General features: G+C 40.6%; 1 protein-coding gene across 3 annotated transcripts in view; it reads right to left on the bottom strand.

Moving 5' to 3' along the window:
* SYT6 (synaptotagmin 6) overlaps window positions 1-18,725 on the bottom strand; it is a 690,138-nt gene that overhangs the window by 38,543 nt on the left and 632,870 nt on the right. For all 3 annotated transcript variants that reach the window (XM_082248504.1, XM_082248506.1, XM_082248505.1), the window contains exon 4: window positions 16,428-16,548. In XM_082248504.1, the coding sequence (XP_082104630.1) occupies window positions 16,428-16,548 (121 nt within the window). The remainder of the gene's footprint in view (window positions 1-16,427; window positions 16,549-18,725) is intronic.

Raw genomic sequence — 18,725 nt, 5'->3', positions numbered from 1 at the left:
TGAATGCCCACTATATTTACATAATATGAGGTTATTTGGTTTCAGCCTTAAAGGTACACTTCAATCAAAATTAGAAATTAAAACTACACTCAAGGCAAATAAAAAATACCATTAACTTGTGTGTATTCATTATTTGTGCTCATTAAACATAATTAAATGCATTTTAAATACAACTAGTATAAATATCTGAAATGTATTTACAGCCAGGTGTAAACAGATAGCCGAGTCCGTTTACTTACGGTTGCCCAAAGAGCAGAGCGGGGTCTGTCTGTGTCTACTTTGCATAAACTGAGCAGACACTGACTTGTCATCCGCCAGCTCTGCTCCAATCAGCAGGGGAGTAGCTCACAGATTCCCTGTTGATTGGAATAGAAGGTGATAGGGCCCTCAGGAGCATTAACAATTTTGTCAGGTTTTTATCTCTGTTTTTAACCACATTGGAGAGAATTTCCCTGTAATGCTCTAACCTTTCCCCTGTTTTTTAATCTTTTTTTTTTTATCTATGTCTCCATTAGAGAGATCTCGCATCACTTCTAGTTCTGGCAGAAAGCAAAAGGAAATCTCCCTAAGGGTCCTTTCACACAGGCTTTCCGCCCGGGGAATATGTTTTGCTTAGCAGGGATCGATCTGCCAATCCCCGCTGAGCAGGCGGATGACAGCTCCATCTCTGTTCTCTGTGCAGGGACAGACCTGTCAGATCTCAGCTCTCCTCTATGGGGAGATCGGATGAAAATGGACCGCCTGTCCGTTTTCATCTGATTCTATCCGATCCGATCCTCCAGACAGATGGAAAATAGGGTTTCCATCCGTCTGGATTTTACAGACAGGATCGGATAGGGGCGGGTGTCAGCAGAGATTTCACCGCTGACATTCGCTGCTACATAGGGGTGCATGGAGCATCCAATCAAGTCCGCCTGAAAAACTGACAGGTGGACCGAATCGGAAAGCCCGTATGAAAGGGGCCAAATAGAAAACACAGATGGCAATATAAAATCTAACAGAGGATCTAATCCTTCCCTGCTTTATCCAAAATGGAATAAAACACGATGGCTGGTGGCTGATTTTCCAACTAATATCCTGCTTTTTTAGTAGACAAGAGTTTGTCCTTTAGGAAAACATTTTTCAGAAAAGATCACAGTTTGCAGTCATAAAATGGCATTTAAGATGGTAGCTTCTGCCAGGAGAGAAGGCCTTTCACCTTTAACAATGACTCCTTTGGAGTTCAGCTGATTACAATAAATGGGACTGATTCAGATGCATGCTCTCTTACTAGTAGGTCATGGTCTAGGCCACAGATGACTGCAATATGATCTGCTGTTGTCAGCAACAACAGAGATGTGTTGTTCAGTTTGACTCTGGAGTATATATCAATTATATCCATGTTGTTTCCCTATTATTGCCAGATCATCACCTCTTGACAAGGAAGGTGAATAACACAATACTATCCTGTACAGTCCTCACTAATCCTTTCTGAATTAAAGGGAAGGTATAGTGTGTATAGCAAAGATATTGTGATATTATTGCAATGTTTTGAGAAATAATTTATTGTATTTTTTTTATTTTTTATTTTCATTTAAATAAAATCTACATTACCTGGCCACTTTATTAGGTACACCCTGTTAGTATTGGGTTGGACCCCCTGTTGCCTTCAGAACTGCCTTAATTCTTCTTGGCTAGAGTTGGGCCAAACACCCCCTGATTCGGTTCGCAGGAGAACTCTCGAACATCACAAAAGTTCGGACCCAAACAACAAACCTTTTTAAAGTCTAAGGAACCCAAACTCAAAACATCAAAAGTTCCCATTTTTTAAGGCTTATATGCAAGGTATTGGCCATAGAAAGGGGCCCAGGTACTGCTCTGGGGGACATGTATTAATGCAAAATTTTAAGAAAAATAAAATTATTTTTAAACGAGCAGTGATTTTATTAAGGCCTAAAGTAAAACAATAAAAAAAATCCTTTCTACATAGTGCTTGGGGGTCCCCTTTTTCTGCCTGTAAAGTGGCTCATCTGTACCATGTATAGAACCTGCTACAGCAAAACATACATCTACTGTAAAAAGAAAAAAAACAATGTGAGAGTCCCCCCAATCCATACCAGACCCAGGTTTTTTAAAAAAATGGCGTGTGGTCCCCTCCAAAATCCATACCAGACCCTTATCCAAGTTTGCAGCCTGGCAAGCTAGGAAAGAGGGGGTGTTGAGTGAACGCCACCCACCTGAACTATACCAGGCCACATGCCCTCATCATGCGGTGGGTTGCTTTGGGGCAGGAGGGCTCTGTCTCCCCACCCTAAAGCACCTTGTCCCCATGTTGATGGGACAAGGGCCTCTTCCCCACAACCCTGAGTGTTGGTTGTGGAGGTCTGTGGGAGGGGGCTTATCGGAATCTGGAAGCCCCCTTTAACAAAGGGGTCCCCAGATCCCGCTGTGAATGAGTATGGGATACATTGTACCCATACTCATTCACCAAAAAAAGTGTCAAAAAGAAAAAAAAAACACACATACAGTTTTTGTCAATTACTTCATTTAAAATAAAAAAGTTCTACTCTGTGAAGGACAGAAATCCTGCAGCGCTCGCAAGGTCCCCTGCTCAAGAAAGCACATATACAGACCCGTCTGAAGTTTGGTAATGAACATCTGAATGATTCAGAGGAGAACTGGGCAAAAGTGTTGTGGTCAGATTGTGGTCAGATTAGACCAAAATCAAGCTCTTTGGCATCCAAGAACACCATCCCCACCGTCAAACATGGAGGTAGAAACATTATGCTTTGGGGTGTTTTTTTGCTAAGGGGACAGGACAAAGGGACGAAGGATGGGGCCATGTACCGTCAAATCTTGGGTGAGAACCTCCTACCCTCAGCCAGGGCATTTAAAATGGGTCACGGATGGGTATTCCAGCATGACAATGACCCAAAACAAACAGCTAAGGCAACAAACGAGTGGCTCAAGAAGAATCACATTAAGGTCCTGGAGTGGCCTAGCCAGTCTCTAGACCTTATTTTCATAGAACATATATGGAGGGAGCTGAAGGTTCGAGTTACCAAACGTCAGCCTCAAAACCTTAATGACTTGGAGAAGATCTTCAAAGAGGAGTGGGACAAAATCCCTCCTAAAATGTGTGCAAACCTGCTGGCCAACTACAAGAAATGCCTGACCTCTGCGATTGCCAACAAGGGTTTTGCCAGCAAGTACTAAGTCATGTTTTGCAAAGGGGTCAAATACTTATTTCACTCATTAAAGTGCAAATCTATTCATAATTTTTTAATGCGTTTTTCAAGATATTTTTGTTGTTATCCTGTCTCTCACTGTTAAAATAAACCTACAATAAAAACTGTAGACTGATAATTTCTTTGTCAGTGGGCAAACATACAAAATCATCAGGGGATCAAATACTTTTTTCCCTCACTGTACATTATCCTAGTATTTTAACCGCTTACTACTCGCCCACCGTCAAATGACGGTGGAGTGGTGCATCTATTGTTCTGGGACGCTGTCATATGACGGCACACCAGAATGGCCTTTCTCGCGCACCCGCGGGGGCGCACAGTGCGGCGATCGTGTCTGCGCCATGTTGCTAGGACACGGCCGACCCCAATCTTGGTAAAGAATCAAAGACATGACTCTACCCATGTGATCGGCTGTGTCCAATCACAGCTAGTCACATGTAAATGAGGAAGTGCTGTTTATCGGCTCTCCTCGCCTCATACTGTCAAAGTGTGTGGCGAGAAGAGACAATCAGCGGCTCCTCCTCACAGGGGAGACCAGGACAGGTAATCAGGGCACTGATCATCAGTGCCCTGATTACAGAAAAGTGAATACAGTGCCAATCACTGCCCACCATCAGTACCCACCATCAGTGCCCATAGTGCTGCCAGTCAGTGCCCATCTGTGCCTCCTCCTCTGTGCTGCTCATCAGTGTCCATAAGTGCCACCCGTCAGTGTCCATCAGTGCCGCCTGCCAGTGCTGCCTCTCAGTGCCCATCAGTGCCACCTATCAGTACCCATCAGTGCCGCCTTTCAATGCTCATCAGTGCCACCTATCAGTGCCCATCAGTGCGGCATATTAGTACCCCCTCATCAGTGCCACCTCATCAGTGCCCATAAGTGCCATCTCATCAGTGCCCATCAGTGCAGCCTATCAGTGCCCATCAGTGCCGCCTCATCAGCGCACATCAGTGAAGGAGAAAAATTATTTACTTTCAAAATTTACTCACAGAAAATAAGAAAAACTTTTTTTTTTTTTTCAAAATTTTCTGTCTTTTTTCTTTTGTAAGAAATAAAAATCCCAGCAGTGATAAAATACCACCAAAAGAAAGCTCTATCTGTGTGAAAAAAATGATATAAATTTCATATGGGTACAGTGTAGCATGACCATTCATTGTCATTCAAAGTGTGACAGCGCTGAAAGCTGAAAATTGGCCTGGGCAGGAAGGGGGTGAAAGTAATAAAAGTTTGACTTTTTTATATATTTTTTGTGGTTAGGTTTTTTTCTCATATACTAAAATATAGATTTTGAGTTTACACACATTTTAAAAAAACATTAGGACAGATGTTAATTTCATTGCAAATTGCACCCTTGCACAAGTTTTAAAAATAAAAGGTATTGTTTATTGCAATTTGGAGCGTAAATGAACAAATGTCGTAGACTAGTGTTAGCTGGTAGCAAATGGAAATTAAATCTTACCTTGTTCTACTAGTTTATGTGTTTGCGTTGTTTTACTCGGTACACACTGCTGAGCGCTCGCTTTACTGCAGGTACTTAAGAGATTGTTTACAGTAATGTATTTTCTTTATGGCTAATATCCACTGCAGCAAGCTTTATTTACAAAGGTCTTTTTCGAAAACTTGTACACTAGAAAATGAATCCGACATGCTCATATTCTGGTGATAAATCCAAGGCAAAACCTTGACACTAGAGACCAAAGTCAAGGTTGATTTGTTTTAGTTTAATAGTTGATGATTTATCTGGAAACACATATATGCTTTTATCATTGAAAAGGCAATCAATCCGATGCATGCTGTGTACAGCAACATTTATTACATCATTTTTCTGCAAACTTAGAATGGAATGAGTAAAGTGCTTTGACAATGTATACACACCTCCTAAAATTGTTCATCTTTTTTAACTTGTTTGGAAGTGTGGATATCTGCTCTATAGATGAACAGAAATTCTGGTAAAAAGAGAGATAACGGGAAAAGAGTTATTCCCATTATAATAATGCAGGAACTATATCCCGCCAATCCCCTCTACAACGAAGAATGTGTACCTTCATAGGTATACACTTACTGCAGTAAGAAAGAAGATCCATGGCATCAAACTTGGCAGATCAAATATCTTATAGTCTTATCTCTTATAGAGATGCAAAAAAATATAAAAGCACTTATTTACCTATCACTATTGTTGTGTCTGTATTTTGGCTTGAGTGATGGAGCCACATTTCCTTTGCAAATACAAGAAAATATCCCCTATTTAAAATTATGAATCTAGGCACATATATCTGTAGTGTTTATTTATCTCTCTCTAAAGCCCTAAGTTCTGTGTCTTTCTGCTGCTCCGTTCCTTTGTTATCAGTATGATAACTTCTGACAAGTTCTCCAAAGCAGGATATAAAAGCAGCTCAAAATTTGTGTCGGGGTGGGTGCCTAGAGATAGATTAGCAGAGAGCTGGTCCATTCACAGCACAACTCTGCATGTTTCTTCTTTCCTCTGCCTATGTGGAGGGGGGTGCCTTTCCCCCAATCAGCTGTCACACAGTGTATGCCACGACTCCACACCCAGTGCTGGAACAGGAAGAACAAATTCAATACAATGTTTACTTTCTAAACGGTGTAGAAAGCTGAATACAGCAGATATAATAATACAATTTATGTAGCAGGATTTGTTTAATCTCTTTGTATCATCTGAGGCTGTTCACGATACCGGGTATATGTAAGGGTTTACATCCACTTTAAATCTGTCATGAAAGAAATATGTTGGATGCCTTTGAAGGTACTAGTTGCCACTCTATTTTAATGGCCTCAAGAAAGTTTAAAAACATCTGTAAAGAGGCCTGTAGGTCAACAAATTTGTAATTCTGTTCAGCCATTCATGTGATCGAAACATGCTTGCCAGATAGCATAGCCAGGTTGTTGGCTACACTTTTATCTACTGCGGTTAACCATCACCTATCCAGCGCAGGCCTGCTGCTGTCATAGCACTGATGGCCAGTTATAAGGATTCATTTGAGAAATGGCTAAAAAACATAGGCATCTAAAAACACTATTACTTAATTTTATAAATATTTTAATCATTTGTTTTGGAAGGAGAAGCAAACATATGCAGTAATGTGGTCCCTCCCACCTTAATAAATCACATGTTTAAAATATGGTATATGTAATGCTACCTTTTAACATGGTATTTGGGTATATAAAGAAACTAGTTTAATTCTTACAAAATTAAACTTTGGGGATATAGTATTTTTTTGTTTTTTGTGTGATTCTTCAGCATGCAGTGGGCTGCATTCAGCATATCTGTACATCAGCAGGAGTGATCTCTAAGCATAGAATGTATTTTGATCACCACTTGCTGCACGAGCATGCTTCGGCAGGGTGTTATAGGTGAAAGGTATCATTCTGTGTTGTGAGTGTTGAATGACCTAGCCAGTTAGCATGTTTTTTATGTGTGCTGGGAGGATCCTTAAATATTTGTGACACATCTTGATCTATCACTCCCCGAAGACCAGCCATAGACGGAGCGATTTTCTTTTCTGCAGCCACAGGTGACAGGAAAGAAAATGGGGGGATTCCCCCATCAGCACGGACAGTGTTGACATGGGAATAACTCCTGTGGAGCCATTGCATTCTCCCGGCCGTGTAGTGGGGGAAACCAACCCTGCCAGGAAAACACAGTGATTATTACTAGTGACTATAACAGCAGCTAGCAATAATCAAATGTTTAATCCAGTAGGCTGGTTATACCCAAGTTGATCGATCGATCACCTTGGGCACAATCCACCTGCCTCATAGATGGTTCAAATCTCAGCTGGTTCCTGCTGAACTGGCTGAAATTCGAACCTGCTATGGCTGGCTTAAGGGTCTTTCACTGTGAGGAGGTCACTGTGAAAGATTTTAGTGTATAAATTCGTAAGAGAGAGCCAGATCAAAATTCTAAGAGTCCAAAATATTTATTTGTTGTAATAGCTCTTAACAAAAAAGTGTAAAACAGCCGATGCATTTTGAGGGTAGTAACACTATCCCTTCATTAGGGTCACAAATTAAACAGGGATATATGAAATATTTGCAGAGTTAACGGGACTCAGACATGATACAAAAAGATTCATAAATCAAAAGTCATATTTGGCTCTAACAAGATCTATAACATGAAAATAAAAGAAATAAATATATACAGAATATAACTAAATCAGGGTTCAGCTGTTATTTAAATATGTTGAGAATTTGAAACAAGATCGAAATTCTAAGAGTCCAAAATATTTATTTGTTGTAATAGGTCTTAACAAAAAAGCGTAAAACAGCCGATGCATTTTAAGGGTAGTAACACTATCCCTTCATTAGGGTCACAAATTACACAGGAATACAAAGAATTACATATTTTCAGAGCCAATGGGACCCAGACATGATACAAAAAGATTCATATGACAAAAGTCATATTTGGCTCCAACAAGATCTATAACATAAAAATAAAATATATATATACAGAATATAACTAAATAAGGATTCCAAGCAACTGTTATATACATTTGTTGAGAATTTGAAACATTATGTTTAGCTGAGTTCCTCTACAATCATTCTGACACCTATTTTGTTATGCCTATTATCTTTAAATAAGGGGCACAGCCATGCAGGCCCATTTTGCACCCAGTTTGGCTAACCTTTATATTGGTTACTTCGAAGATGAACCTGCTTCTTTCTAAGATAGATACAAGAGATTTATTGATGGACTTATAATGATTTAGAAATGTGATCTGCTTGACATACCATCAAAAATGTAATGCCTTATGCCTCATACACATGTGCAGATCGTCGGCCGAACGATCGGCCGTCTTTTGTCCCCGGGCTGTCGTGTCTGTTGAAAAGTGCAAAAGACTGCACAAGAATTTTGTCCGCCGACTACAGCCCACTGCAGAAGTGATGTCATGTGATGGTTAACTTTCCCTGTGTTTTTTCTTTTCTGAGCATGCCCAGTCTTGCAAATCTGCTGTCTGTCGGCCGAATTCTGTATTGACTGGCGAACAATCGGCCGCTCTGGTGTCGGCATACAAAAATTTTAATGCTTGCACGACAGATTCTTTTCGGCCGAAAGGGCACTGTCGGCTGTCGGAAGCATCATACTAACAAGCCGAAAATCGGCCGAACGGTCGTCGGCCGAATCTTTTCGGCCGACAATCTGCACGTGTGTACGGGGCATTAATGAAAACACTTGGGAATGATGTTTTTACCAGCCAAAATAACTGATTTTCTATTAACCACTTGCCGACCGCCGCACGACTATCTACGTGGGCGGTCAGCCCCTCACAGGCAAAGTGACGTAGGTCTACGTCGCTCGCCTGTGAGGGTTTAGGGAGCGAGCGCGCGCCGCCGGAGGCGCGCTCCCGCTCCCGCGTGGTCACGGACCCCCCCGCGCGCGTGACCGGCGGACCCGATCGCCGCCGGCCACTCTGCGATCGGCGGGGGAGAGGGAGATAGTCAGGCAGCTTGTGTAAACAAGCTGCCTGTCATTCTCCTCTCTGTATGAGAGCTGATCACATGGATCTACTATGTAGATCCATTGATCACTCTGCATACAGTTGAAGCCACAGCCAATCACAGTTAGAATCACGCCCCTAGGGACACACACAGCCCCTCCCTCTCAAATAAAGTTAACCCCTTCACTACCAGTGCATTTTTACAGTAACAGTGCATATGTATAGCACTGATTACTGTAGAAATGTCACTGGTAACCCCAAAAGTGTCAAAAATGTCAGTCAAGGGTCCGATCTGTCCGCTGCAATGTCGCAGTACCGCAAAAAAATCGCAGATCGCCGCCATTACGCGTTAAAAAAAAAAACAACAAAAATGACAAAAATCTTTCCCTTTGTTAGTAAACGCAATAACTTTTGCGCAAACCAATCAAAATACGCTTTTTGCGATTTTTTTTACCAAACATAGGTAGCATAAAACAAATTGGCCGAAAATATTAAAAAATTTTGATTTTTACATTTTTTTTTGGGGGAATTTCATATAAAAAAAAGGGAAAAATATTGCTATTTTTGCAAAATTTACGCTCTTTTTTTGTTTATAGCGCGTGATCAAAAAATCGCACAGGTGATCAAATACCACCAAAAGAAAGCTCTGTTTGTGGGAAAAAAAGGACGCCAAATTCGTTTCGGTACAGCGTCGCACGACCGCGCAATTGTCCGTTAAAGTCACGCAGTGCCGAATCGCAAAATGCCCTCTGGTCGTTTAGCAGCCAAATCCTCCGGGGCTTAAGTGGTTAAGTACCTGGATGTTTAGGTGAACCCAGATGGGCTAATCACCACCAACTTTTTTTAAGTGTTGATAGCAATAACTATCCTAATTTTAATAGCTGTCATTATAAACCATGAATGTGGACTATTTTCCATAGCCATTTTGAAAGGCTGATAAGGAACTGCACTTGTGACGCAGACTTTCTAGATCAAGCAAAAGCTTTAACAAAATCTTAGTATCCAGTGAAGCTAGTGGAAAAGGCCCATTAGTGAGCTAATTGAAGCATATGCCTTCAAAAAGCCCCTAAAAGGAATCATTATTTCATATTTATAGCTTTGTTACTAGGTTTAATGAACATCTCAAAACGATCAAGAATATTCTTTCTAAAGATTGGTATCTACTCACCTCTGATCCAACAAAGAATTACCAGCTAACCCTATGGTTATTTTTTCAACTGCTAAAATGATCCTGGCTCTTATAGCAATATCCATCCACCCATTAGAAATCCATGGTTCCAAGAACACCCTCCATATTTGGGGATTTTAAGTGTGATATACCTGCATGTTTAAGTTGTAAAATCTAGGATGGTGGGCCTGGGGATCCAAAACTTGGCAAAGAATTGGTTCTGGGGAAGACAGTGCTGTACTCTATGGGCTGGTTAGTACCTGTTTGTTTGACTTCCACTTTTTATAAACAGCAGGGACATTTCACTTTAAGGCAAATGTCACATTATCTTCTGCTCCTACTAGAGTTAACACGCATACTTTCTTAAAACATTTTTTGACACACAACAGCAAAGATTATAATCTCTTCAAAGCCGCTATTATTTTAATATTAAAGATTTTAATAGATTCAATAAGCTATGCAGAATGCTTAGACTTTTTGGGATAATTTACCAAAGGCAAATAGGCTGTTCAATTTGCAAAGGAGTTTTTACTTTACAAGGGAATTTTCCCTTATCTTAGTGAATAAGGTGAAGCTCTGCTGACTTCCATCATCCAATCATGTGTGTTTGGAAATTCACAAAATTATTTTCACTGCATTCACTAAGCTAAGGGAAATGTTCTTGCAAAGTAAAAATTCCCTTGCAAAGTAAACGGCTTATTTGCCTTTTATAAATCAACCTTATAGATTCAATACACTGCTTCAAGATGACCTAAATGAGGTTATAGGGACCTTCTGATATATCTCCAAGCATTCAGTCATCCTGTATTTTTACATACTTGTCATTTCTACTGGGTTCATCTTTTCTCATATCATTAATATCATTCTCTCCTTACGCCACAGCATGCTTTTTCCATTTCATTTATTTAGCATTAGCATCAACTTACAGTTCCTTTTCTCCTCACTTCCCCGCAAGTCTTTTTTTTTTTTTTTATTTCATCCATTTTTAATCATTTACAATAATTCAGACTGTTTGACCTTTGTAGCAGAAATGTGCAATTTATTTTCAGCAGCCTCTTACTACTTTAAATTTTTATTACACATATAATCTCTTTTTATTGTTTGTTACCAATCCTATCTGTTGTTTCAGTTTAGTCTAGGTAGACTGTTTACATTCTCTTGCACCCAACACTCATCTGGATTTTTTTAACATCCAATTATATCACACCTTTTGATACATGTTTTTTCAATATAAATCATTCTTATTTTTATTACTCTTTAAGTCCTGTTTACGCATTATTGTCAGAGGTTTCCATGTAGTCTGTGTTCATCATCAAGTCACTTTTCTCCTTTTGCCTTTGGCTATACCCACTTGCCAGTTGCACACAGTTCAATTTTTTTCCTCTTCATTCCTCCTACTCCTTACTCCTGGACTTGCACCAGGTACAGTCATCTGTCCCTAACCTCAGGTAATCGCTTCCTATGCCATTACTTATGAACTTTGGGAGGCAGCTGGTTCGTACAGGCTTCTGAGCCACAGCTGTCCACATGTACCTGGGCACAGTCTTAAGGCCCGTACACACGATAAGAAAATCTGTAGGGAAAATTCGTCCGACGACCGATCTGTCGATTTTCGGATTGTTAGTATGGTGCTTTCGACAGCCGACTCCGACTTTTCGGCTGACAAAATCCTGATGTGCAGGCTATATAATTTTTGTCGTCCGTCAAAACAACGTCCGGTTTTCGTCTCATTAGTACAGATTTAGACGGGAAAAAATCTTAAGAGCAAGACTAGGTATGCACAGAGACGAAAGAACAATACAAAACAATGCAGCACATGACATCACTTCTGAAGTAGAATTCTGTCTGGAAAATTCGTATGAAAATAACCTCTTCACTTTCCACATCAGACTAGCATGCCACAAAAAATGGACGACAGATTGTTCGATAATCTGATCGTGTGTACGGGGCTTTAGTAACATGTTGGCTACACCATGGCCAAATTGGCCGGGAATCCACCTTTCTTTATTGTATTTTGTTGTATACTATTAACCTTTCTGTGTATTAGCACTCCACCTGTCATAGTGTTGCCAACCTACCAGATTGAAATGTACTGACCCAACACCCAAAATTTACCAAGTTTTTACTGGCATTTCCAAAAGTTAAAAAATTACAGTTTTAAGTGCAAATTTCAGTATTTAGGCTGCAAACACGTACTATATGCATTTAACAATGTGATCTAAGGTAGATATTAGGGCAAAAAAAACGTATTTCTCTTATTTTATTTTTAATATAGTAAATAAGTAGCTCAGGAGGGCAAGAAATGATAATTGGCGGCATAAACACATGAAGCTGATTCCCGCAGTGACACTGAGAGCAGTGTGCAGCACATTTGAGGATGACACCTCACCAACTCAACACGTCCCCTCCTGAATCACAGTGACAGTCTCCCTTCACACCAGGTGGACCCTTTAGTACACTCCAATCCAATCAGCACTGATAGTCCCGCTAGTGGCTTGCCTTGCTCCCTTCCCACAAACAAGGCTCTGTCCACTCTGCTTGGTTCCCTTGCACCATGACATCACATGACATGCTCTGGCACTGCCTTTGCTAGAACCACCCCCCCCCCCCACTAGCGCCACCCGAACACACTGTAGCAGGCATTCGGATGGTCTTGGCCGACTATGGACCAGAACTGCATAATATGCACAGTTCCGAGTCAAGCGTCACAGCCATATTGTATACAGTACTGGCAACCTTTTTCTGTCACTGGCATTTACTGGCAGGAGAACTCGTTTTTTTACTGCCTGCCAGTAAAAGTACTGACGGTTGGCAACACTGATCTGTCAACCTAAACATTTATCGTTGGCTCCCATTCTTTCTACTTTTCTACTTCAACCACATTCAAGTTTCAATTGATACAGACTGCTATTCTGCTGTAATGCTGTAATGCTCCGGCTGTGACTTTAAGCTGATTTCCTTTCATCCCATTTCTATTTTGCCATTTTGCTTAATGCCTCTCATGCTACTCTCCACCCTCCTCTTCTTTCTCCACCTAGTCAAGCTCTTTCTTTTGTCCATCTCTTTTCTTTATTGTAATAATTGTACACTATTTGTTTTCCAGTTAGTCATGCCCCACTCATCATGCCCCACCCAAAATAAAGTTGATTAAAAAAAAAATAATGAGATAGTGTTTATTTTTTTTTATAAAAAAAAAATCAAATTTAAGAAGAAATTTAAAAGTTCTCCGGTCACCCTGTGCCAATCCTGCATGCATAGATAAAAGGGCGATCGCACCACACATGTGAGGTATTGTCGTGAACATCAGAATTAGAGCAATAATTCTAGCTCCAAACCTCCTGTGTATCTCTAAACTGTTAACCTGTAAAGGCTTTTAAAGTGACCCCTATGGAGATTTTAAAGTACCTTGTTTGGCGCTGTTCCACAGGCATACGCAATTTTAACGTGTGGCTAATTGGTATCTATTTACTTGGTGTAACATCATCTTATATGTATGTTACCAATTTAATGGGTATTATATTGTGTTCTTGTGTATTAAAATTCATTAAAGTGTATTAATGTGTTACCCCTGTTATCCTGGGTTCTATATGTGTGGTTTGTGTTGGGGGAGTGAGGGGCTCTTTAACTTGGGACAATAATATTTCTGAACAATGTCCCTCAGGAAATATATGAAGATAAACGGTTTGTTTTTTCAGATTGCTAGAATTTTGCAGGAGTGTCTCATAGACCCTTGCTAGATAGTGAGGTGGGGTTTATTATTGTTAAGTACCTGTATCCCATTGTTCTATTGTTTCTGTCTGCCTTAAGATCAACTTATTATGGAATGTATATGTGTATGTGGATTGGCTGCTAAGGGGGAGGGGGGATTGTCCCAGAGTGTATATCTCTTTGTACCTGTGTTTGAATAAACAGTTCATTCTGGTTGACTTCAAAACTTGTACTGTCAAGTTCTTGGGGTAACTATAGTCAGATTCACAGGTCTCGTGTTCCAGAACTTAGGAAGCAGCTCCTTGGCGGAGATACCCACTCGGCGTGTCCGGATTCCGTCACAAATTTTTAGTTGATACATTCTGCTGTTCTGTCTTTATATATTGGGGAGAATTTACTAAAACTGGAGCATACAGAATCTGAATTTGATCAGATAAGCTTGGAAAACGAAGTCTAGAAATGGTTGGTTGCAATGCACTACTTTGCCAGATTAAGACTGCTTCAGCCTTAGTAATTACCCTTACTACTGTATGTTCTTTCACCCTGAAGTAGGATCTGCCATTCTGCCTGACCCAAGCCACTTATTCTGTTATACTCTGCTCCTTTCACTCAATTCAGTCTATTTTCCCATTTGTCCTTTTTAAACCATCTGTCATTTGTGGCTTTCCACTCCATTTCCACTCCCTGGTGCTTCTCAATGTCTGCTTCTGTTGCCTTTTTTTTATACAATTATCTCACAGTTACATGGTCACCAGTATGCTGCTTGAACAAGCTGCTAATTTATCACTTAGGCTCCATTAACAACTAAGCGTATCATTTTCAGGCGTTTTTTTGGGTTGTTTTTTAGGCGTTTTTTCTGGCGTTTTCAGGCGTTTTTCCAGGTATTTTTTCAGGCGTTTTTTGCAGGTGTTTGGAGGCAAGCATTGACATCTAACAAAAATGCCTGTAATCTGCCAAAAAAGAAGCTCTTGTGCTTTTTTGAGCTTCAGGTGTTTTGCTTCAGGTGACAAAACGCTCATATGTGAACAGGGGCCATTGAAATGAATGGGATTTTGCTTATTGGGCATTTTGAGACATCAGAGCTTTTTACAAGCTGAAAAAGGCTCAGGTGTAAACAGGGCCTTTAAGTGACTGTAAAGTCTCGTTTTTGTTTTTTTAAAAATAACAAAAATGTTATTCTTACCTCCTCTGTGCAGTTGGTTTTACACAGATCTGCCCTGATCCTTCTTTTCTCGGATCCTTGTTGCTGCTCCTGTCCCCTCCCTCCTGTAGAGTGCCCCCACAGCAAGCAGCTTTCTATGGGGCACCTGAGCCGTGCCACAGCTCCCTGTGTCCATTGAGACACGGAGCAGCCATTCGGCGCCGCCCCACCCTCTCTCCCAATTGGCTAACTGATTGATTGTCGGCCGCGGGAGCCAATGGCGCCGCCGCTGTGTCTCAGCCAAAAAGGAGGCAGAGGCTCGGACAGCCTTGTGACCAATTGTTTCAGGGTGTGTTGAAAAAATAATAAGATGTGATTTTGTGGGTGTGGCTACAAATGAGGGTGTGGTTTTGTGGACATGGTCAATAGTGTGTCCCCAGATTTCATTTTGAAAATCTGGTAACATTAATACACACATTTTTTCTATTTCATAAGAAAAATACATTTCCAAAAATTCTAGGTGTTTGCTTTTTCTTTTGCATAAAATCGAACAATAGCATATACTGTACATTACCCCTAGATTATAATATGTTATACATCATATGTTTAAGATTTGTAAAAAGTATCTAACTGGTTGATAATGCCTGTGCTTTCTACAGTATTTTCAAATCACATTTAATTGGAATAATTAAAAATTGAATTTATATACTTTAGCCACTTGCCGACCAGCCACACATACTGCAGCAGGTCGGCTCCATTGCGCGAAACGACGTACCTGTACGTGCAATAGCCAGTGGGGACCCACCAATCAGCAGGTCCAGTTGACGCAATGTCCGCCAGCCATCCGCAATCGCTTCCCCAAGAGACATAATGGCAGTCTGCATATGTAAACAAGGCAGACTGCCTTGATTTTTGATTTGCAGACTGCTATTCAGAAACACCGATCTCTATGTTCATCTAGTGAGTCTATCCCCCACACAGTTAGAAAGCACCCCCCAGGGACACACTTGACTCTTTGATCGCCCCTGGTGTTAACCCCTTCCCTGTCAGTGTCATTAGTACAATAACATTGCACATTTTTAGTGATGTCACTGGTCTCCTCAAAAATGTCAAAAGTGTCAGTTAGGTGTCTGATCTGTCCGCTGCAATGTCGCAGTCCCACTAAAAATCACTGATCGCTGCCATTACTAATAAAAAAGATAAAATATATAAAAATGCCACAAATCTATCCCCTAGTTTGCAAACGTGATAACTTTTGCGTAAACCAATCAATATACACTCATTGGGATTTCTTTTATCAAAAATATGTGGCAGAATACACATTGGCCTAAAATGATAAAACAAAAAAATTTGATTTTTTAAATTTGTTTTATAGCAGAAAGTAAAAAAATATATGTATCTTTTTTTCAGAATTGTCGCTATTTTTTGTTTATACCGCAAAAAATAAAAACCGCAGAGGTGATAAAACCCCACCAAAAGAAAGCTCTATTTGTGGGGAAAAAAAGGACATCAATTTTATTTAGGTACAGCATTGCACGACCGCGCAATTGTCTGTTAAAATAATGCAGTGCCGAATTGCAAAAAAAAAAATGGCCTGGTCATTAAGTGGGAAAATCTTCCGGCCCAGAAGTGGTTAAAGTGCCCGGATTTCATTTTTATTAGGTGAAGTAGAGCTTTGTACACTGATTTGGCATTTCACATTTTTTGAATTTTTTAATGTTTTACATACCTGAATATCCAGTAATGTCCATCGCTTTTAGATTCCTACATTTTATTACTGTTAAGGTCAAGCGTCCGGCAGTAGGTAGATAACACAGAGAGAACATGATTTCTCCAAGGTCCACACTTTCCTTAAAACAGAAAATGAAATCAAAGTTATCAAATGTAATAAAAAAATATTAAAACTGTTATGTGGCCAGCTTTTTGGAGTACATTGGCATTAGGCGGATGATTATACTGAGATTAGAGTTGAATATGTTTCTTAGGTTTATATTTCAGGAACTGAAATGTCAAGGGTCCTCTGATGTCCCAGGAGACCACAGATAAAATATTCATAATAAAACATCACTGAGGATACAGCAAGACAGTACATTCTGTTTAACATTCGTAGCCAGGCAGACTTCTGAATAAACTTTATAAAGGTACATAAAAAATGGAAGACATCAATCAATACACTCATACCACAGCTTCAGATTAGAGCCAGAGAACACTGACAACTAACATACTGAGAAATGTTAAACACATTCATTTTGTTGGATAAGGAAAACCACTCTTAATTTATCAAAATCCTGAAAGCAACTTTACTTATCAAAACGATAACAAAAACTGTGCACTGTATAGGCTCCATTCACACCTGAGTGTAGTGAATTATTGGTATTTTTTTGTGTTTTTTTTTAACCAGTCAGTGATGTCAATTGCATCAGTGACATCACAAAGGGGCAGGATCAGCAGGTGACGTCACCAGGTGGTCCCACCCCTTACCTATTTAGGAACTGTCACACAGCAGAGCAGGAAGAAGGCAGTTGGCCTTCGCCGTTGGCGGAGGCCTCTTCATTTTTTATTCGGGTCCAGCGGTGGCGGCGGGCATTGCGATTGACGATGGATCTACATTACATAGTTACATAGTCGGTGAGGTTGAATAAAGACAATAGTCCATCCAGTTCAACCTGTGTAGGTGTGTATGGCCGTAATCATCTCTCATACCCCTGAATGTTCTGATCCTTGAGATGTACATCTAAGAGTCTTTTGAAAGCCACCATACTTCCCGCAGAAACCATCTCTCGTGGTAGAGAATTCCACAATCTTGTAGCCCTAACAGTAAAGAACCCCCCACGTTGCCTGAGGTTAAATGCTTCTCCTCTAATCGCATTGTATGCCCTCGAGTCCTCATGCAATCCTTTCGACTGAATAGCTTTTTTTCCTATGCTGAGATCACCATTGAGATATTTATAAATTGCTATCATGTCCCCTCTCAGGCGTCTCTTCTCCAGGGAGAATAAATCAAGCGATTGCAGACGCTCTTCATAATTAAGATCCTTCAATTCCCTAATTAGTTTAGTTGCCCTTCTCTGGACTCTCTCCAGCTCCAACACATCCCTCCTGAGGACTGGCCACCAGAACTGGACAGAATACTCCAGATGTGGTCGGACCAGAGTTTTATAAAGTGGAAGGATTATAGTTTTATCTCTTGAATACATCCCTTTCTTTATGCATACTAATATTCTGCTGGCTTTGGCAGCTGCCGATTGACATTGCATGCTATTGCCTAGTCTATCCTCTACCAAGACTCCCAGATCTTTCTTAATTTTTGATTCCCCCAAAGGTTCCCCCCCTAAAGTGTATTGTGCTTTTATGTTTTTAGTCCCCAAGTGCAAAACCTTACATTTCTCCACATTAAACCTCATTTACCATGTCGTTGCCCACTCTGTTATTTTGTCCAGGTCATTCTGTAGGATATCTGCTTCATGCTGTGCAGTTTTTGCCCTGCCCAATTTTGTGTCATCTGCAAAAACTGGTATAGAACTACTGATCCCGTCCTCAATGCTGTTCATGAATACATTGAACAAGGTTGGTCCCAGGACTGACCCCACTTACCACCTCAGACAAGTCTGCGCTATTTATTACCACCCTTTGGACACGCCCTTTTAGCCAGTTCCGTATCCAAGAGCAAACCTTGCGGTCGATGCCTGCAGACCTTATTTTATAAATTAAGCGCTTGTGGGGAACTGTATCAAATGCCTTAGCGAAATCCAGGTACACCACATCCACTGGTCTCCCCCTATCTAGCTCACAGCTCACCTCCTCATAGAATTTTAAGAGATTGGTTTGACAAGAACGCCCATTTGTAAACCCGTGCTGATTACTTCTGATAATGTTGTTGTCTTTAGCAAACTCTACGATATAGTCCCTTATCACCCGTCCAGAAGTTTACATACTATCGATGTCAGACTGACAGGCCTATAATTTCCCGGGACATGCCTCTGCCCTTTTTTGAATATCGGTATCACGTTAGCTTTCCTCCAATCCC

Source organism: Pelophylax lessonae, assembly GCF_965119305.1.
Source record: "Pelophylax lessonae genome assembly, chromosome: 2".
In the NCBI taxonomy this organism is placed as follows: Eukaryota; Metazoa; Chordata; class Amphibia; order Anura; family Ranidae; genus Pelophylax; species Pelophylax lessonae.
This window is presented reverse-complemented; position numbering and strand designations above follow the sequence as displayed.